Source organism: Eptatretus burgeri, chromosome 4, assembly GCF_056783735.1.
Source record: "Eptatretus burgeri isolate ZD-2024b chromosome 4, Ebu_testis_v1, whole genome shotgun sequence".
Classification (NCBI taxonomy): domain Eukaryota; kingdom Metazoa; phylum Chordata; class Myxini; order Myxiniformes; family Myxinidae; genus Eptatretus; species Eptatretus burgeri.
This window is the reverse complement of record NC_140964.1, coordinates 36,278,249-36,299,967: the sequence shown is the minus strand read 5'-3', so window position 1 is coordinate 36,299,967 and position 21,719 is coordinate 36,278,249. Positions and strand designations below refer to the sequence as shown.

Here is a 21,719-nt window from a genome sequence, read left to right as displayed (position 1 = left end):
AGGGGAGAAGCCGCCGAAGGTTTTGCCACCCGTAATCGGTGCCTTCCCCCTTTCACCTTTGAACCTTCACCCCTGGCTGGCCCCGCCTCTCTAACTTCTGATTGGCCAGTTCCTTCAGAGGGCAAGGCCATTCTGATCCGATTTTGCCGTGAAAGCGGCTGATCACACGCGGACGTGGTTGAAATCGCCCTGCCTGTCGTGGCACGAGTTCGCACTGACGGCACTTTGCCGCTGTCGAGGATGTTATGGTGTTTGTCGAGGCGTCGATGTGTTGTGGAGATGACGTGGTTGTTGAGTTGTTGAGGAGATGTTGTTTGTGGAGATGACGTGGTTGTTGAGTTGTTTAAAATAAAAGATAGAGAAAGAATAACGGCTAACTCAAAGATGCATAGCCCAGCACACGAACAAGTCCCGTTATACATTGGGGGGGGAATCTAACTTGGAACACACACTTATCGAAATAACTGATCTTCGGGGAACCTGAATGGTGTTCTGTGAATTTCCACCACCGTAACACTATATTGTGAACCGTGTGTTCGTATGTCTCCCATTTACGGCGGTCGTCTCCTGTGCTGCATTTTCAAAGTTCAACATTAACTTTTGAAATAACGGGAGAACAGGCATGAGTAATGTTGACGCCAAATTTTATTTCACAAGCAGGATATTTTGTCCTCTTTTAAGACAAATCCAAACTCCGCCTCATGATGTTGCACCACCATTTTGTGGTCGGTGGTATAAGTAGCTCACAGCTTTGGCTCTGAGTAAAACTAAGAGTGCAAGTGCAACACAATTAACCTCTTTTAAAGTCCATTAAATATTATTTAAATCGATGGATTAACTTAAAGTTTTCCCATCACTGGGGATGGATACTTTTGCTTCCTTTTCTTGTCACTGGGGACAGGTACTCTTCCGATATTTCACAATCTCGTGTCACACACGTCACTGTAAGCATGAAATGCTCTCAGAAATATAATGCGACAAAATTATGTACTTTGTTCCCAACATTGTGCACTTTCCATCACTTGCTGAAGAATGGGGGAGAAAGGTGGGAGGAGGAGAGGAAAAGCATCTATATATACAGGGTGTCCCAAAAGTCTGGATCCATAGGCAAAAATTTTTTTAAAAGTTTTATTGCAGTAAATTCTCAAATTGACGGTTTTCAAGAACCGTCCAAAACTGGATCCACAACTTGGACTTCGCGATACATGTTTATATGCTGAATACATGAACGTTAAACATTTCTGAACCTAAAACGTTGAAACGCTAACAGTGGAATGTGTTATTGGATGCTTATCAGGATGCTTTCTATTGAATTCGGCAGCAACTCCTCGATGTGAAGAATCCTGTCTTGCATACATGAGAATTAGTTCAATTTGATCTTCCATTGTTAGTTTTGAAGCCATCATGGATCTGAAAGAAAAAGAAGAATATCAAATTGTATATTAGGAAAAATGCAGATGGATCCAGGCTTTGGGAGCACCCTGTATATGTACATGTATATATGAGGTGCCGCGAGGAGGAGTGATGTAAGGGACACATCGGCCATTTTGGAGTTAATGCCATATAGCACTATTTTAACCCTTACCCTATCATCCGAGCCTATCATCATCATCATATCATTAAAAAAATGTCGCTTTCATCACTCCTCCTCGCAGGGCCTCATATATATATATATATATATATATGTGTATATATGTGTATATATGTATATGTATATATATATATATATATATATATGTATATGTGTCGAGGCATGATCACACCTTCACCAAGGCATGAAGACGTCGATGTGTTACGAATTTGGAAGCTTACTGCACTGAGCATTCAGGTCCCCATAGCTCAGTTATTTCGATAATTAAATGTGGATAGATAGCTCCCTTTCCCCTATGTCTAATGGGAATTAAGTGTGCATGCGCTGCGAAGTTATTTTATAGATAGGATTTTTACACTTATAATAACAACAACACTAGCGGCACCGTCACCTCGCTCACCGATGCCATTGCCGACGTGGGTGGGACCCCTCGCTCGAGCCGACTCCGCCCACGAGGGCAAGGGCGCTCCCTTCGTCCAATAAAGGAGGCTCATCGCCTCAGATCGGGACTCCACCCAGAAGGGTGGGAGTCGCCCCGCCTTCCGTGGGCCTGTCCAATGAGGGACGGCCAGCGAATCGCACGACGCAACCATCCAATCAGGAGGCGAGTGGCCATGGAAGAAATCCCTCCCACCTTGGTAGAGGAAGAGTGATCGGGGTGTTCGGTCTGGCTGTCTGGGTCGGCCTCGCCTAGTGTCGTCGGATCCGTGAAAGCTTTTCCGGCCTTGAGCGCCTGTCACCTCGTCGTCTCCCACCTCGTCTGCCTTCGTGCTGGCTGGCGTCCGTCGTTCTGTCCCTCGTCCCTGGTGGCACCTGGTGCTTGGTGTTGCGTTGAGGCGATGGGTTCGAGTCCCGCCACCGGACAAGCTCGACCAGACCGCACGAGGCGGGCAGGTGCAAGTGCAGGCTCTTGCCCTCAGCTCACCTTCCCTCCCGAGCTGAAGGGCTGAATAAAGGTCGCGGCCATCATTTCTTTTGGGTGTGTGCATGTGTGTCTGTGGGCCCAGTCTATAAGTAGCAATTGTTTAAGTGCCTTGTCCATTATTTGCAAAGGCAAAGCGCACACATTCTTTCACTCTACAGTCGGGTATCCTTTCCCCCCATCCCACTTTTTCGATTGTGCGATCGTTACATATTGTATGGAATAATGAGTTCAAATCTTCTGAATGCCGCCAAATCATACGCTGACACCTTAAAATAGCCCTGTCATACGGCTAATGGGTTTTGTTGCCTTTTGAAGCTTCGCATGACATTGTCTCTTAGGTACTCAAAAAAAATAAAAACAACAAACGTTATGTTTGACGACTGATTTTGTTATTGCATGTCATTTTTCTTCTTGCACAACTTGTTGTCAAGATACCAAGTTGGAATCTTGTTTTTTGGGTGAAGTTTCTCTGTTGAAAAAGCTGCCTCTTCAATGTTCTGCATGTTATGTGAAGCTTTTAACCAATGCTGGGAGTTCAAATCCAACTTTTGCTGTGTTTGTCACCAGTCTCATGCAGGAAATCTCCTTGTATAACATATTTTAAGTATTAATATACTCTATGTTATTGTGTAAGCGGGGGGGGGGGGGGGGGGTGGCACCTCGTGACCTGTGGCTCAGTCGTTAAAGCGCTTTGTTGAAGCCGACAGGCCTCTCAGCAATGAGGTTGCGAGTTCATTTCCTTATCTTGGAAGGTCGGTCAGCAACCTGCGGTGCGGCGCAAATTTTCCAGGTTCAATACCAAGGCAGTATCATTATATGAAAACAATCCATTTATAATATTTTAATAGTTGACTTTTCTGATTGCCACAGCTGCACACAGTGAATGCGACCAATACCACTGGCACATATACACAGCCAATATGACATGAACTCTTGGCTGCCAATACAGGCTTGGAAGAATGACAAGTTTTACTTGGCTGTGGACTATGTCGATGCGATCAATATCATAGACAGAGTCAGTTACTAAAGGGGCATATTGCACACTTCTTCAAAAATAGCTTATATTTCAAAGGTCACCTATACATGTATAAAGTTGATGCGTCCAGATGTCAATAAACATCTGACTTTGAGTTCACAATTGCGTCAAGCTTGAGGGGATTTGTGTGTTTTATGCAATGCCTTGTTAAATCATTGTTTTGCCTTCCAGCAGCAACAAATGAAGGTGCAGATTTGCTTATAACTATAAGCATTGCTATTCTACAATTTCTGTTCACCATAATACTTGTGTGGCCAGTGTCTTGTCATAATCTTGGTGCCATCTAATATATTGATGATTTTGTAAGTGGGAAATCAGTCCTATTACTTTATTATTTCTGTCCCTTACTGGAGCTCTGTCTGCTTCATAACCTATATTATGCCCTTGACTGGAATATTATCAGATGTGCAGCTTCATCTATTCACCTTACAAGACATTTTAGGCCACTTCTTGCTGATGACATTTCATTTACTTACATGTTAACATATTCTTAATACAAGTCAATGTCGCATTTGTTACATTTGTCAATGTCGCGTTTGTTACTTTTTTACATTTTGATTTTTGTCCCACTCCTTTAAATACTGACAAAGCTTAAAGTTCTGGTGGTTATAATCGACAAACTATGTTGTTCCCTTTCATTGACAACATGCTAACCCAAAACAGTTTCGCTTTTGCTGATTTCCTCCGGTTTCTAAAGGCTGTCAATGTCACGTGTGTTACGTAACGCTTAATGTCAAAGTCAATAAAGTACAAAAATATTTGAATTTCTACAAGTTCTTGTTTTGAAGGAAGAATAGCATTTCTTGACCACAACCTAAAATTAATATTCAGTTGATTAGGAAAAAATAACTACTGTGGTAATGCCAACAACATGAATGTCAATGTAACATTTGTTACATTTCTGTTAATGAAGACATAACACCCCATCAATAAATTGTGCTGGGTTAGATTATCTTCTTCCTGTTGGATTCCAGTAGTGGAAGGGTCAGTCTTTTATTTCCCCTCATTTGCAAGATAAACTGGACACACTTAATGTGGATTATGTATATCACACAATGGTTACCCATGACTGTGGAAAGGCTCATATATTGTTATGCTTCTATCCTTGGCTAGATTGCATGCTGCAACCCAGCCTTCAACACCCCATGGCCTTTGATAGCCAGTGCTCCCAAAGGGTAGTATGCTATACATTGCAGGGGTTCAGTTCATTCTGCCATATTCCCATACCTTCATCGTGAGGTTCCAACCAACGTTTTACATTGGAAATTGTTTCCAACTCTGCTAAATTCTCAATTATCTCTTACATGGGCCCTTTGCCATTATCCACAAGCCCGAAGTAAACTCGCACAAGTTCAAATTGTGCAATTTGAGATACCGTGGTAAAATTTCCTTTTAAACAAACTCATTAAAAACACACATAATTGACCTCAACCTCGGATCACCGGTCTATGTCTCACTCTGCATTATGCCTGCGATAACTTGCCCAATCTCTCCAAAGGATATCGTGAGATCTCAAATGTTCATGAACTAATGCTATCAGACAGGCCGGCCATCCAATCAACATCCATCTGAGGGGCTGAACACACGTTAATGCATCGCCTGTTTGCGAATTTAACAGCATGAACAGTGATGTACCATCTATATATTATGTATGCAAATTTGTATTTTCACATCACACCAGACTCATGTCCCATCAAAGCCCTCCACCAAGAACTCACGAGACACGCATGTCTGCTGCCAAATCCTTGACCACACTCCACTTGCACACCCGTTCCTGAAATGCACTCTGCCGTTTCAGCTCTTATCAAACAAAGCAAATACATATTTTCGCACACCTCTCTCTAATTAACTACAAACCATGGAGGTTCCAGAATGCACTGACCTGAACACAAAACCTCCCTACAGCAATAACACTAGGAGCTCCACAATCATCACCCGCCCGGTTCGCCAACCAGCATGGCGGCCCAAGTAAGACCATTCCACATTCTAACGTGTAATTTTAAAACACCTCCGCAAAATGCCCCTCACTGTGCAACCCTCCAGTCGCATAAAAATGCTTTTTACCACCGTGAGTGGTTTAAATCGTTCTAAGCTCATTCACATGAATTCATTCCTCATTCAAACATGGCATGGTACAAACAAAAATTATTTCTCTTCCAAAACTAATTTGTCCACTATTTCAAAGACGAGCTGCCTCCAGCTTCCTTTCCCCCTTAATCAAGGAAATCTCGCACATGGCCTGACAAACAGGCAAATTCACAGTAGGGTGTGTTCTTTCCTCCCGCCTCAGTTTTTTTTTTCCGTTATCTAATTTTCCCACAAAGATGTTTTGATTTTCCCTTGTCCAAACAATTTTGTCGACAATAAAATTTCTCAAGTTGGTCGGAACAAGTTTGTGGGCTTGAAGACAAGCTGCCTTCCCTTTACCCTTCAGGCAAAGCGCACACATTCTTTCACTCGACAGTCGGGTATCCTTTCCCCCAGCCCACTTTTTCATTGTTTTAAGTGCAGTTATCACGAGCAACCTTTGCTTTATTTTCACGAATCGTCTGTGGTTCATTTTACATTCCAAAATTCTGTCACACATTGATCTCAGTTCATGTTCTTTAAACGGTTGATATACCACGACAGTGGCTTGCACATCTCGCCCTTCTCTACCTTGCGCTGCTGGCATACCTGGAACAATTTCTCGCATAGGATAAGTAGGGGTGGGGGACACCGCTCCTTGAGTTATTTTACTTTCCCCCACACATATGTCATCACAATCCTTACCTGGGATCTTAGGATATATGGACCCATATGGTCGCCCAGTTGACACGTCGAACAGCTGATACTGTGCAGCTGAATGATAGTCCCAGCGGTTGGTATGTTGGGGTGTTTATGGTACTCTATCAGTGTTGGAGTACCCCTGCTCCGATGCTGCAGACACCGGGACAGATGATGAGCCATGTTTTGTTATCTGGCTCGGTGCCGGCGCTGATGCAGCCGCATCCTTAGCTTGTCGCTCTGCACCTTCTAATTGACCCTGAAGCTTCAGTACTTTACCTGCCAAGGTTGCTTGCTTGGCTGTGCTTAATCTTTTAATTGCTTCCTCCTGCCATATTCCAAACGCCAGCCAATTCACTGGCGTTTCCTTCGTGGATGGTCTATGGCGTCTCAGAAACTCTTCCCGTAGATTCTGCACTACTGGCAGGTCAAACGACCCACCCCTCTGGCCACGGTAGGTCATCCTTAAGCGTCCATTCCGCCCAGCATTCATTTTGTTCCACTGCTACGATCCCATGTAATTTAAATATTTGGTAGGCAGGGGTATCCCAAGGAGGTTCTTTCTTCTCCTCTCGTTTTCCTGATCTGTTTCCCATCACTATTGCTGAACCCTTTCCGGAGTTGTTCTTGGGTCTGACTAGGCAGCCTCAGCCATATGCCCTCGGCCCTCAAACTCCCCTTTCAGGGCCTTAAGTTAGCTACCCCTTGATAGACAATAAACAATTCTCTCTCCACACTTATCCTTTACCGGTTCTTGGGCGAGGACAAGTCACAGAAGCAGGGATGGACAAAACCTAGGGTGAGAAAGAGAGTATTTCATTTAAACTCCCCAGCACAAAGGCTTACCTTATTCAAATTGGTGACCACGGCTTTTTTCTTTGGTCACCCAGGGTCCATCCCCACCTCTCCTCCACCTTGTCTCGCCCCTGCTCGCTGCGCCAATTGTCGAGGCGTGATCACCCTTCACCAATGCATGAAGACGTCAATGTACTTGAGAGAAAATTATTTATTGTTTACCAATACATGCGGCCGCACGGAGAGCAGCAAACACCAGGAACACGAATTAGCAATTGAGGTAACCGGAGAGTGCTCTGCCAGAAAAGCTTGAGCCACTCCCTTGTATACTCAGTTTGATCTTTAACAAATGCCATAACACATTGTCCTTTCCTTCAACCCAGGACCAGCTGCTTTAGCAACTGGCTTATGTCCTTCAACAACTATGAATCAAGCAAGATAAGGAGGATGTGAAGTTACTCCGAGATCCACTTATACAATGTTCCTGTGGATCACTCAAGGTTGACCATATTCCTTATCTCTTTATACAATGTTCCCTTGGAACAGCAAGCAGGAATACATTTTAATTAACTGCAAGCCAGTGAACTTGATTTGGGAAGAAACAAAGCTAATAAGAAAAAGGTACAAATCCCAACATATATATATATATATATATATATATATATATATATATATATATATATATATATATATATATATATATACATATCTGTATATATTGTTGCGGGCCGTGGGTCCAGTGGCGAGAACGACCACTATGTGGGGAAAGCTTGCGTTGTCTCCCACCAAACTCCCCGGAATCGTAGTCCGTCGCTCCGGATAATTCCGTGACTCGGCGGGTCGCTGAACCGACCGTGGTCGCCATTGTTTAAACCGCGGAGTGTAGGGTCTATTTGTTTATAACAAATTTACCTAATTAACTGCACGATTTCGACTACCGGGGAAACCACGCCCTTGGCACGTCTTGCTTGAACCGGGTCACTCTACCGACTGCAGTAGAGTTCCAACTACCGACTACCAACTCCGGTTCGGGTGCAGCCGAGCGGAAACTGCCAAAGCCATGCCGGCTGGAATGAACGGATTATCGGAGATAAAACCCCGTCTAAACTCAGATCTGAACCATGTTGGACCAATACAAGAGAGGACGGAAATGAACTGGGGACATTTCCAACAAGTTTTATTGACAGTAAATGAAGACGCAAAGCAAGACAACGTGACTATGCAAGTGAGGAATATTTACAATGATCCAAAAACACTTATTCAGTTCTACTTCAAGACGGGCCCACACGCAGACACACACACAAATGAAAAGAAACCCAGAGTTCTTTATTGGACCCTCACAGCCAAGGAGAGGGACAAGCTGGGGTCAGAGTTCGGATGGGTACCTGGCCGTCGGAGAAACGGGGTACTCCGTGCTGCGGCACGTGGCAATGGTCGCTGGTTTGGTCCCCAGTCACACGTGTGGGACTGGAGGTTCGTGGTGGACCTTGGGTGGTGAATAGCCGGGGTCCACGGAGGGGGGTCGGGGTCGCTCTTCCTTCCTTGTGGAAGGCCAGCAAAGACACGATTGCTGCCTCGACGACCTTCTGCTCAACCCTCCTGACAGCACTCATAACAACCACTGTTAGAACCCCTTCGTAACAGCATAAAACCCTTTCCTGACAGCCCTCGTAACAACCACTGTTACCACCCCTTCGTAACAGCAAAAAACCCTTTCGTGACAGCCCTCGTAACAACCACTGTTACCACCCCTTCGTAACAGCAAAAAACCCTTTCGTGACAGCCCTCGTAACAACCACTGTTACCACCCCTTCGTAACAGCAAAAACCCACCTTCGTGACAGCAAAAACCCACTAAACTCCAAGAGTACTCGGGAATTTATGGACCTCCCTCAGAGGGGAGGGGCCTTGGTGAACACACCTCGCTGTCCGCCTTAGATTGGACAGGGTCCCACGGCATACCTTTCCGGAGCAGGATTTCGGCCTTGTTTGGAGAAAGGTCGTGGTGGTGAAACTGCCTCGAACATCCTCGGGAATCCGTCTCAGGCAAAGATAAGCTGTGGCCCACGAACCGAGGACTGCAAGCACGATGGTACCGTGGATCGTAATGGGCCGAGGGGTCATGCAGATGGGATGGTTGTTAGATGGCTTGTTAGATGTAATAACCTAACTGCAAGAAATTGCAACGCACTCCTTTGATTCTCCCACTAGACAAAAGGAAGGGGATCTGACTACACACATACTTAACGACATAACTGACTTTTGGGACATCTGTATGTTGAATGCAAATGGTTTCCAGATCTGTAACAATATATATATATATATATATATATATATATATATATATATATATATATATATATATATATATATATATATATATATATATATATATATATATATATATATATATATATATATATATATATATATATACATACATACATGACTTGAATGACCTTTTTCATATGATGAATGCCATTCTTCCAATAAACAGATTTCTGCTTGTTTAATGTTTTTGCTTCATAATTTGTCGATACGTCATTGATTGGACAATTTATTTCATTTTATTTTGCTGTTGCATTAGTGATCACTTTTTTGTGAGTGTATTCCTGGAACATTAAAAATGTGTTTACGTTTTATTCCTTGTTTTGTGTTTTTTTTTTATTCGCCCTTGTTTTATTCGTTTGTATTTATCATGCGAATGTGCTAATTGTTGTATTCCACAGGTAAATGCAAACTCTGAGAATCCCAAACTTGTATCAGCCATGCTATGTGCAGCACTTTACCCCAACGTCATCAAGGTACAGAAATGCCATGTGCATTCAAAAAAACAAAACATTTTTTGATTAACCCACTCTTGATCTGTTGTTATGGTTTAAACTTCTGCTTTCATGAAAATTTTTCATGGTCTTTTTTTATTTTATTTTATTTTAATGTGGCAGGATGGCCAGACTTGTATTTTCCTAGGTAGTGTTCTGGTTCCCATCACAATTTGTGGACCAACACCACCTAAACACCAGACTCTGCAAAACAAGCAAAGAACCCATTTACTGAAAGTTGTTCGTGAGGAGGATTTTGGGACCATACTCTGTGCAGAGCGTTGGTGCTGCCGAAGCAGTCTCCTTGGCTATTGGACACAATCCTGGATGGGTCGCCACTCCGACACTATACCAGCAAGTTGGCACTTCTTTTGCCCACCTTGGAAGGATGACAGGTCGAGTTAACCCCACCTGGTATTAATTCAACAGCTGAGCGGAATTTGAACCCAGGACCCGAGGAGTCAAAGCCTGCCACCCTAACCATTAAGCCAGCAGCAGGCATGTTAGTGAGCCGGGTGGGTTTTTATCGACGTTTGAAATTTTGATCATGATCAAGCTGGTTTTTATTGAGATATGAAAGTTTCTTGGACAATCTTGTTTTCCAGAAACTTGGAATGCAAATGTTTGATATTCTAGCTAGATTTTAATCCACAATTGATGCTTTTTCCAGTGTCTTCATCGTTATGCACGTTTTACTTTTATATCCATTCATCCTATCCCCCTCTTTATTTATTTATTTATTTATTTATTTATTTGAAGTCTCATCACAAATGTCTTTTGAGACTTGTGTAATGCCTCTGTCTGTCTCTCCACGTCTATTTATTTTCACTTAAAAAAAAAAAAAATTTCTCTGCAACCGCTTGTCCGATCGATGCCAGATTTTGAACAGAGGAAGGTTTCCCGAAAGAGAATATTTTGAGAGCTCTGACTTTAGATCACATGGTATGCCAGCGGCATTGGATTAAAGGAAAAAATTGACATCTCTGAAACTGCTCAAAGACTTTTTTTTTTTTGAAATTTGGCATGTCATCAACCCTCCATGTGCTATTTAGGGTGATAATGATGACGTCATTGGTGAAGTGGTATTCCAACCACAATTTGTTGAATCAAAATCCTTATCCAAAAAATCTGAAACTTCATATATCTGATCTACGACCCGATGTGAGTGAAATCACATCCAGAATGAAAACGTGAGGAAACCTTACATTACCTGTCAACCCATACCATTTAACCATATGTAGAACAGATTTTCCTATCTTTGGTAATTCTGCCATATTGCAGAAATCATGTGTGCAACTGATTTTCTGATGGTGGGAAAAAAAGGAAAGAAGAAATCGGTAAATTACGGTTTGATCGAGCACTCGGTAATAAATTAAGTGAAGGATCAGCAGACAACGTGACCAATGTTATTCTCTGCCAGAAAATGAGAATTTGCAAACGCACATGCATCGAGTGCAGCTTTTATCACTTTTGCGTGGAAATTGAACGTAAATGTAGCATTGGCTTCAAGCGAATTGATCAAAATGGCACCGCTTCCAGCGAAGAAGTCATTCCTGAAAAATAGCAACTTGTCGCCATTTGAAAGAGTGGGAGGAGATGGATGCAGGAATCTTCGAAGCTTCGCCGAAAGGTCCAGAACATACATAGTATTCGATGCTAGAAAGGTGTGAAGGTCGTCACCGCAGGCGCTTTGTACGATCTTGGCCAATTTTGAAACAACCATCCACAAGCGGTGTTGCAACAAGCAGTGTGCACACATTTAAACTCCCCCCACCATCCCCAAGTTGTTTTGGTCTTGATCCTTCTTGCATTCCTTTCTTCATTGGAACCTATTGAAGCACCTCACCTTTGTGCCTTGCCTACAGCCAAGTAACTTGCCTATTAAACCTTGTATGTGATAATTTTGTGAACTTCATTCTGGTGTTTTAAAGCTCTTCATGGTGCTTCTTTGTATTTGGTCACATTGGTCACGTTGTCTGCTGAGCCTTAACACAGGTGTTTTAAAGCTCTTCTTGATACTTGTTGAAGTATGTGACTACATTAAGGGGTACAAAAATATAACCCATGTTTTGTACAAAGTAAATAATGGGCAGGGAGTTAAATCAGGTGGGTTCTACTTTGGAGAGGAGGGCAGTTGCTTTGGGGATGAGAGCAGGATGGAGTAAGTAGGTAGAGGAGTTTCTGGGGTGGTCTATGACCATAAGGTTCCATTTAAGCTGAGGGTGCAGTATGCACAGAAGGCATGACTGCATTGGTTAAGGCATGTGCTCTATATGCTCAGATAGGTATTTGACGATGGGTGCAGTCGGCAATCTGGGGCAGGCCAAAATTGTTGTGATGGTCATGGGAGCGGTCGGGGTTCAAAGAAAAGATGCTCGAGATAGAAAGTTGTGAAGAGGGAAAACTCATGCAGCAGACGCCACAATAATTTGGGATTAATTGGGGCAATTAAAGGAGTATGAGGTTGGTACCACAGATGGTGAAAGCAATGAATGACCTTTTTAGCCTTCAAGTGATTCTAATTTGTTGTTTTTCTTTTCTTTTTAAGGTAACGTCTGCAGATGACAAAAAGGTGTCTTCCAAGACCAATAAGCTCGTTTTTATGACAAAAACTGAAGTTGTATACATCCACCCCTCCTCCATTAACTACCAGGTAGCAAGGTTCCCAATCCACTGCACTTGACAACCCTTAAGGTCTTTACTTGACATGTTGGATTGTTGTAGATTTTTTTTTTTTTTAATTGTATTTTTAAAGAGGCTTAAATTGGTGACATCTAATTTGTAGCCGCATCATTGTTTATGTACCCTAACTGTCTCGGCCGATCATTGATTTCTAATTGTAGTTTGCCAAATAAAACGTGCATTAGCATGCAGTTGAAGATGGTGTTTGCACAGTGATTGATGGATGTTTTAAGAGGAGGTACATCATAGGCTTTGGTGTTCCGTCACTGCCTGAGAACAGCAACCTGAAAGATCCTGTAGGTTCAAGGTGGTAGATTAAAGGGTGAAGTTTTATGGTAATCTTGAGGAATGCCAGATGCCTTGGTGCAATTTATTATTTTCTATAATTGGATGTGATTTTTGGGGTTCATTGAAGTTGAAAATGCCAGTTTGCAGACATTTGATATTTCTCACAATATCAAGTTGCATAGTGTTGCTCGATCATCAAGGAAACATCTTGCTCAACAAATTTTAAAATTGCACCACAGTAAAAGGTGAGGTTGATTGTGACTGAGCTCTCATATTTCTTAAAGCACATTCAAACTCTCACTTTTGAGGTTCTACAATATAATTATATGCAGCTTTATTACCAATGCACACCCATTAAATTACAGCACTGATTTGGGGTCCTTCCGTTGCACATCACAAAATGTAACATTATTTTAACGAGGTAATCGGGCTCATGCAACGGCAAAACAGGGGCAATGGATCCACAGACAACATGGGTTAAAGGGAAAACATTTTGATTCACCATAAATTAGAACACCACAGCACAAGGAGAGGAATTGGAGGAAACGATGAGAATGATGTCAATGTGTGGAGTAAGGTTCAGTAATGTAAATGGGACAGTCAATGAGGTGGCAGAGGGCAGGGGACTTGAAATCCTTTTGGGAAGAGTTTGAGACAGCTCATGAATACAGTTCTACAGGAGAGAAAAGACATCCTGCTCTGCATGCTGAGCTTGCTCCCCATGTGTGAGGCCTCCTTCATATCGAGCTTTGACTTCTTCCACTCGTCCAAGAAACAAATTGCAATCAATGGACACTCTCTCTATCTCTATCTCTATCTCTATCTCTATCTCTCCCTCTATATCTCTCTATATCTCTATCTCTATCTCTATCTCTATCTCTATCTCTATCTCTCCCTCTATATCTCTCTATATCTCTATCTCTATCTCTCTATCTCTCCCTCTATATCTCTCTATCTCTCTATCTCTATCTATCTCTCCATCTCTATCTATCTCTCCATCTATCTCTATCTCTATCTCTATCTATCTCTCTATCTATCTCTCTATCTATCTCTCTATCTATCTCTCTATCTCTCTATATCTCTATATCTCTATATCTATCTCTCTATCTCTATATCTCTCTCTCCCTCCCTCCCCCCCCAGGGTCGTGTATTGGGCCTAATTTTCTTCATGTACATAAATGAATGACCTTGCTTATGCTCTTGAAAAACCATTTCCATTGTTGCACATGACTAGACATCGTCTTACAGTTCTCCATTCCACTGACTGGCAGACAGCAGCTGTGTCACTCTGCTGAACTAGGATTTATTTGATGCTGTTCTTTTGTATGGAGATATCTTACATTCCTGGCAAAAGTCACTCACCTTATTGCTCTGGGAGGATCATCAAATGCACCACCTTATGTATTACCATTGTCAGCCACTGAAAGAGGATCAGTCTGTTAAACCTCTCTGCCTCAACATCAGCCATGTTTTCTCCTGGGCCAACCATAGCGCAAACCTTTCTGTGCTCTGCCCTCCTCCCCCCTTTCCTCACCCCCAGGTTTCCACATGTCACATGTGGTTTTCCAGTAACTGCCTTCTGGTGAAACTCCCAAAATCCATATTTCCAACTCATTTTCATTTACTCATTCCTTTTTGGGTCCCCCCCCCCTCCCTGCAGAACAAATGTCCTCGGTTTCAATCTCATTCTTTCTTCCAGGGCTTAAAGACAGCTTTTCACTACCATCAGTGGTCACCCATGCCCCCCTCCCAATCCACAACCATTTTTTGTGCCCCCATTGACACTCCCAAAGTCCACTCTTTCTGGGTTTCATTTTTCCTTCCACTTTTGTGATTGAGAATTTGTGGCTGTATCCATCTTGTTCACCCCGTGTGTCCTCCCCTTGCCCTCACGCTTCCCCACTTCACTTACTTCGGCAAGTCTCTATTTTGTCCCTAAGCCCTGCTTTTGGTGTTCACCCCAAAAGCTCCACCTCTTCCTTCTGTTGTTTTCATTATGTTGCGTCCTGACCCATTCCATTCTCGCTCCTCCACGAGCCTCGCCAATGTTTACAAAAAGCTGCCCTCCAAAGCCAGCTACACACTGGGCATCTTTTGTCATCGTTTTAAGTAATCCCTTGAAAAACATCTGAACTACTTAGACTTCAAGGCTTTTCATGTAGCTCAATTGAGTACTGCACTACCATGAGCTGGGGCCTGACCATAACATGTTTGTTTTTTTTTGTTTTTTTTTCTTGTAACCTATGGAATCAAAAGTGCTCAACATTGGCATCTCCAGTAATAAGGGCAAAGCACAAGGCTTGTTCTTCCCACAGACAGCTTGGTGGCTTCTGCTTTTACTACTTCTCTGGTCTTGCTCTCTCTCAACCCAACAATCCTCCACAGCTCCTCCAGGACGCTTGTTCTTGCAGTTAGCAACAAAGCTCAACCATTTGATTCCTCGTTTCTCCCATTTGTGCAACTGTCTTCCAGAGATTGTTCAGTCACACTCTTCACTCGAGGGCTTCAAGGAGGTGTTGCACCACTAGCTCATTTCATTCCTCCATCACCGTCCTTGATGTTGCCGGTGGATGTCCTGGAACTCACCATAGGGTGAAGAAGAATTTTGTCTCTCGGGACACTGGATACCATTGATCAGAGTCGCAGGGCCAGGTTGAATGGCAGGACAGAGCTGTTCAGGGAACTGAGGCGTAAAACTGTATGTGCGCTAAGGGTGGACAAGGAAGCCAAGATGCAAGGAATCTGTGAGGGGTGTCTTTGCATCACCATTGGTCAAGTGATTCTCGTCCTGCTTGCAGGGAAATTTGCACATTGCGTTCGTCCAAGCCCGTCCCTCGGTGTACTGCAGTTAGAGCGGAGGGTGGTCGGCTATTGACAGAGGAGTCTGAAGTGAAGATCAGCTGGGCCGGTTTCTTTGAGCAGCTGTACCAGGCTGATCCACCAGCTGTTGAGTTGGATATCAGGAGTGTTACTATCTCTATTGCTGACCCTCCAATAAACTGTGGTCCACCTTCGTTTGTGAAAACACAGGCTGTGGTGAACCGGTTGAAATGGGGAAAAGCTCCTGGGATATGTGGCATCGATGCTTAACTTCTCTAGGCTGGTGAAAATGCTGTAATCGTGTCGTTGCATGCAGTTCTTTACTCTGCCTGGAACACAGGCATCATCCCAACTGAATGGAAGAGGGGCCCTCTCTGGAAAGGAAAGTGTGATCGCCAGGACTGCAAGAACGACTGATGGGTGACTCTGCTCTCAGTGCCGGGCAAGGTCTTTGCTCGGATAATTCTTCATAGGGTTCGTCATCATTGGCTTGAGCACCAGTGTCCAGAGCAGTCAGACTTTACACTAAAGAGGTCAACGATTGACCGAAAGCTTGCTCTTCAGGCCCTCACCGAACACAGGTGAGAGTTTCAGCAGGGCTGCTTGCAGCCTATGTTGATCTCTGTAAAGTGTTTGATTCAGTGAATCGGGATGCCCTCTGGAGTATTCTTGGTCATCAAGTGGGGTGCCACCGAAACTGATTAATATGATGGCTGAATTATAATTTGGTACTCAGAGTGCAGTGAGATGTGGTGATACCATCTCTGACTTATTTCCAGTTGTTACTGGAGTTCATCAGGGGTGTGAACTGCCCCCCACATTTTTCATCACTTGTATGGATTGGATTCTGGTGAGGATGTGGTAAAGATCAAGCTGCAGTGCATCGTTTGGGAATGTCAAGATCTCTGACCTTGTTTTCGCAGATGATGCAGTCATCTTTGTGGAGACTGGATATCCTTTTGGGATCCCTCGAGGTGCTGAATGAGGAGTTGGAGTTGCTGTGATTATGGGTTTTGTGGGTCAAAACTAACATCCAGACTTTCAATGACATCTTGGATGCTGCTTTCTTGTCTCTACCTGTTTGTGGCGAGGATGTTGAAGTCACGGAGAGATTCACTTACCTTGGCAGTGATATTCATGTCTCTGCCAGCTATGAACCAGAGGTCAACAACCGCCTGGGTCGGACCTGAGGTGTCATGGATTCACTGGATTATGGGGGATGGCGCTGCCGGTACCTGTGTGGGAGGACGAAACTCCGAGTCTTCAGGTCCTTTGTGCTTCCAATCTTACTCTATGGATGTGAGACTTGGACTTTGACCAGGGATCTGAGACGGCGACTTGATTCTTTTGGTACCAGGTCTTTTCAGAGAATCCTTGGCTATTGCTGGTCGGACTATGTGTCCAACGAGGGGTTGCTGAGAGAGACTCAAATGAGATTTGTGACATATAGTCCGTGAGCGTCAGCTGCAGCTGTATGGACATGTGGCTCACCAGATTCTCTCAGTGAGGGAGACTCATGAGTGGATGATGCCAATGGGCTGACCACGTGCCTCGTGGTTGCAGCAGGTTGATCGGCATCTCAAGGAAATCGGGATGCGCCGGGCATCTGCCTGGGGAATGGCCAGACGGAAGCCCCTGGAGCACTGGCGGAAAGTGGATGCAGCGACCCGCTGTGATTGCAGTTAGCAACAAAGCTCAACCATTTGATTCCTCTTTTCTCCCATTTGTGCAACTGTCTTCCAGAGACAGTTATTTCATGCTCCAGGTGCATGCTCCCTTACCTTACCTGACCCGACCTTATCCGTAACCCTTTGTTTCCACCTCTATTAACTCCAACTAACCGAACACAACCATCTTACTTGCAGGTTACTGTAATCTCCTCCCCCCCCTCTCTTTCACCCCCTTTCCTGTATATTCATCACTTTGGTTGTTGTCAAACGATTGCCCCACTTATTTTGCCTTTTTACCTCCACCACCAAAGGTGGATGCAGGTGATGTTTTCACCCCTGTTTATTTGTTTGTTTGTGAGCAGGATATCTCAAAAGTTGTCGACAGATTCAGACAAAACTTGGTGGACAGGTTGGGTGTGTGACATATAAGGAAGAATTCGTTCAATATTGGTGAAGATCCGGATGTGATAAAAAAAAATTTTTTTTAAGGGATTCTTCACACCATTGAGAGACGGGGCCAAGAATGATATATAGCATGATACTTACAAAAGTTCTGTACGGGTTATGACAAAACTCGGTGGATGAGTTGGGTATGTGACGAGAATGAGTCGATTAGATTTTGGTTTTGGTCCGGGTGCAGATCCGTCCTTTCCCTGGGCTACAAAACGTAAACTTTTCAGCCTGGTGGAGGTATGCGCTCTAAAGAGGGCCGTTCCAGTTACCCTCTGCCACCTATCTTTTCCATAAGCCTCCATCCGGTATAAAAGAGAGCCATTGCAATAAATAAATAATCTTTAAATAATGTTTTAATATTTTTGAGTTTCGAATGTCGAGTTAAAACTGGTTAAAAAGTAGTTTCTGGCAGATCCCGCGTGACGTGGAATCGCCTCGTCGTATTTGCAGGTTGTCGTCTGCTGGTTGCTCTTATCCATGTGCACCTTGTCATAATCTACAGGTTACTTCGTTGAGTAGTCCTTTCATGGTCTACCACGAGAAGGTGCGCACCAGCCGACTGTATGTCCGCGAGTGCAGCATCGTCTCTGTCTACCCACTGTTGTTGTTTGGAGGTGGGTTGCTTCGAGTGTTGCTGAATAAAAATCAGTGGGTCATCGAGCTCGATGACGGCTGGATTCGTTTCTTGGCTTCTTCGTATCAGGTAATTCCCAAGCACTTTCCAAGCTTCAAATTGCTTTTCCTTTTTTGACCTTTATTCGATGAAATACCGACTGCAGGCGAATGTTTGTGGGTGGTTCACAGATATAGTTTTACATTCGGGGGAGGTGAGCAGCTCAGCGTGTTAAATGTGTTTGTGTGCATATTTTCAGGTGGCCGATTTGGTGAGGAAACTTCGCTTGCAGTTCGATAGCCTTCTCCAAGATAAGATTTGCAACCCAAGATTGGATCTTTATACTTGCCCACGTGGTTCCCACATCATAAGCACCATTGTGAACCTCATCAGCACACAGTGAAAAGACCATGGCCTTTTCAAGGCGTTGTCTGTTTTTTTTTTTGAAGTATTTATGCAGCTGTCAAGGCTCAACGACTGGTGTCTTCAAATTGTTACCTCGACGATGGTTTTGTGATGACATGAAGTGAATCGAGAGGAAAATGGCCGAAATCGGCACTCTGTAATTGCCAAAAGGTGCTTTACACGTCGGTGATGATTTCTGCTTTGTTTAAGTTTTGTCAAACTTTGTTGCACTTTCAGATGTACGTGCAGAGGCTTGATAAATGACTTAAATTTTTACTTGATAAATGGGAATTTTGCTATCTTTGTCTTCCAGTTAGTGTGGTTGTGAGTGGGTGATAAAGAAATGAAGTGAGGAATTGGGAACTGTGGGGGTTTGGGGGTGAGTATAGATGAGTCATGTTTGGGGGGAGAGGGGAGGTGGGGGTTTTGTATTGGATTGGAGAAGCGGCACGATGCCCTAATCCGGATTTGAAACATCCGAGACTTCTTGTTGAATGTATCTTTTTCAACTGAATTCGGTGACAAATTCGTCGCACATTTCTGAGGCTTTGGTTTGCAGTTGACCCAATTGTATTGTACAGTTGGGCAGGAATTTGGAATTGCATCATCTGGTTTGAAAGACACCATGTGATCATTGTCCACCCTCAAATGCTAGTTGACAGGACACTCAGCTCGTCCTTGCAAAGGACGGCCGACTCCGTGAGGAAACATCCTGCCTGCGAATCACCTGTATGACTATATAGTTTGATCAATAATTATTGATCATTGATTAATCAATTATTGATTATTGAATTATAATTCAACCCTGCTTGAACACCACCTACGAGCTATGTTCTCAGCCCCGCCTGAAGCAAATGTACTACGTACAGATATACAGTACAACACTAGGAATGAAATGCTGCATATCATCTGCTTTTGTTTTTGATAAGCCGCGAGGATACATTTGCACAACTTGTATGGTATGGCATTTACAATAAATATAATGTTATTTTGTGTTCTTGTAATGTGCTGCTCTTGTTTTTAAAGTTTGGTGACATAAAAAAAAATAATTTCCCCCAAACTGTTAAAGTTGCTTTTCGAATTGTTGGCTTTTTTATTTTATTTTATTTTATTTTTTTAAGGCAGTGCAGAAAAGAGGTCTGGCTTTGATAGGTGTGCACGGTGTGTTGTACGACTACTCGGTCATCCTCCTTTGTTAGGATTCAATGTCAAGGAGTGGAACCCATTGAGACGATCGAAGCAAATTGGTAACCTCTAATGATTATGAATGAATATATTAATTGATGGGCAAAGTGTATTCTGTCATCGATTCCAATGTTACGGACCAGCGAGCAAAAGAACAAAGGTGAATAAATACAATCGAAAGGAGAAAGCAAACATGTCAGGGATATTGGAAGAGGGGGTAGTAGGATGACGGGAGTGAGTGGGGGTAAGACGACTTTCAGCCAACCCCACTCGCTTGATACCCCCTGGGCACCGCCGGTGGAGCATTGCAGTGGGATTGGGGGCAAAGATTGCGGAAATCGTTCAAAGCACACAATCTGCAGCAATAGTGATACATGGTCTCATGGGTACTGCCCGAGAGGCCATGAGAGTGCTGAGCAGAATAGCAGAAGTCCAGGCTTGAGAGCATTCGTACGCAGAAGCCAAAACTAGCACCGTAAGCCTTGTGTAGTACTGTGTGCTGCTGTGTCCGTTGCTGACAGATTAACCAACTTTGTGGGCAAGGTGCAGTCCCTGTGATGGACACTAAGACCAGGGATGTGTTCAGTTACCAAGCAGCAAGCTAGCGCTTGCCAAGCCAGCCGTTCCTTATCGGTTTCAAATGGAGTGCTTGCTTGAATGATTAAGCTACTTGGTGAGCATTGTATAAGAATCCTGGTAACTGAACCACAGCCCTCGTTCCCTTATGCTTGCATTAATTGGTGGATTTATTTATTTGTATGTATCCTGTGGCTGCTTGGCTTCATCATTTTCCGGGGACAGGGCTGTGCCGCTGATGCAGTGCCCCTGCTCCCAACCCGCTGGTCCTCATTTTGCCCACTTCGGAAGGATGACAGGCTAAGTCAACCTCACTATGGAAGTATACCCAGTGTTAATTAAACGGCCACCAAGTGGCTTGAACTGCAGACCCAAAGGTGTTAAGTCAATGCCAGGCTTAGTTTGTGGATTTGGCCACAGACTTGGTTTGGCTTGGCCTGTTAGTATAGACTTGGCCATAAATGAAGAACTTGGTATGTCAGAAGAGGGGGCTGTTTCAACTTGATACATCTTTCAGTTGAGCGAAAGAGTTCAACATCCCACAGCCTATCTCGAAAAGGGTATGGCATTGTGGGCCGTTGCCATGACGACCGTGCACAAATATTCCCGATCTCCGAGATATCGAAACAACCGAGAAATAAAATATCTAGAATTTTTTTTATTCCTCAAATATATCTATAAAATATCTCGAAGGTTCGTGCAGTTGGTATTGTGAGTCCCGTGACGGTATTATTGCCGTAGCGAACAACACCATCATGGCTGCGTAGACACGGCCAATGAACGATTTTACGTCACACAAACGTCAACAGTCCCAATAATTAACGAAATGATCTAATGAACCAATCAAACCTGTGGTGTGTCCAATCACAAGCAACGAATGGAGTCGCACGTCGTATCGGCCAACAAGCATTAATAAATAATAAATAAATAAAACGATTCAACACATTCATTTTCGTCTTGAAACTTCCGTGTGATCTTACAGTTAGTTTTATACCTGGAGCCTGATTGTTCGAATTAAACTTTTCTGGGATGAATAAAAAATTTGGCCGAGTTTTCTTCTCCATCATCTGACCTTCACCGACAACCATCGAAT

General features: G+C 43.6%; 1 protein-coding gene and 1 long non-coding RNA gene across 12 annotated transcripts in view; one reads left to right on the top strand and one right to left on the bottom strand.

Annotated features, from left to right (window-relative positions):
• Positions 1-19,858, top strand: part of DHX57 (DExH-box helicase 57) — an 80,276-nt gene extending 60,418 nt beyond the window's left edge. For 2 of the 11 annotated variants that reach the window (XM_085877420.1, XM_085877419.1), the window contains exons 20-23: positions 9,842-9,916; positions 12,483-12,587; positions 18,350-18,550; positions 18,720-19,858. In XM_085877420.1, the coding sequence (XP_085733546.1) occupies positions 9,842-9,916; positions 12,483-12,587; positions 18,350-18,550; positions 18,720-18,863 (525 nt within the window). In that variant the 3' untranslated portion in view covers positions 18,864-19,858. Of the gene's footprint in view, positions 1-9,841; positions 9,917-10,057; positions 10,450-12,482; positions 12,588-16,647; positions 17,490-18,349; positions 18,551-18,719 lie in introns of those variants that run through there. The other 9 variants (XR_015057290.1, XR_015057289.1, XR_015057288.1 and 6 more) reach the window with 9 other exon arrangements.
• LOC147027808 (uncharacterized) lies at positions 1,272-21,594 on the bottom strand. Its single transcript, XR_015057294.1, has 3 exons — positions 21,476-21,594; positions 3,176-3,281; positions 1,272-1,410 (listed from the first exon to the last, which is right to left on the bottom strand). It is a non-coding gene; the product is annotated as an uncharacterized LOC147027808 (long non-coding RNA).
• Between the last annotated feature and the right edge of the window lie 125 nt (positions 21,595-21,719).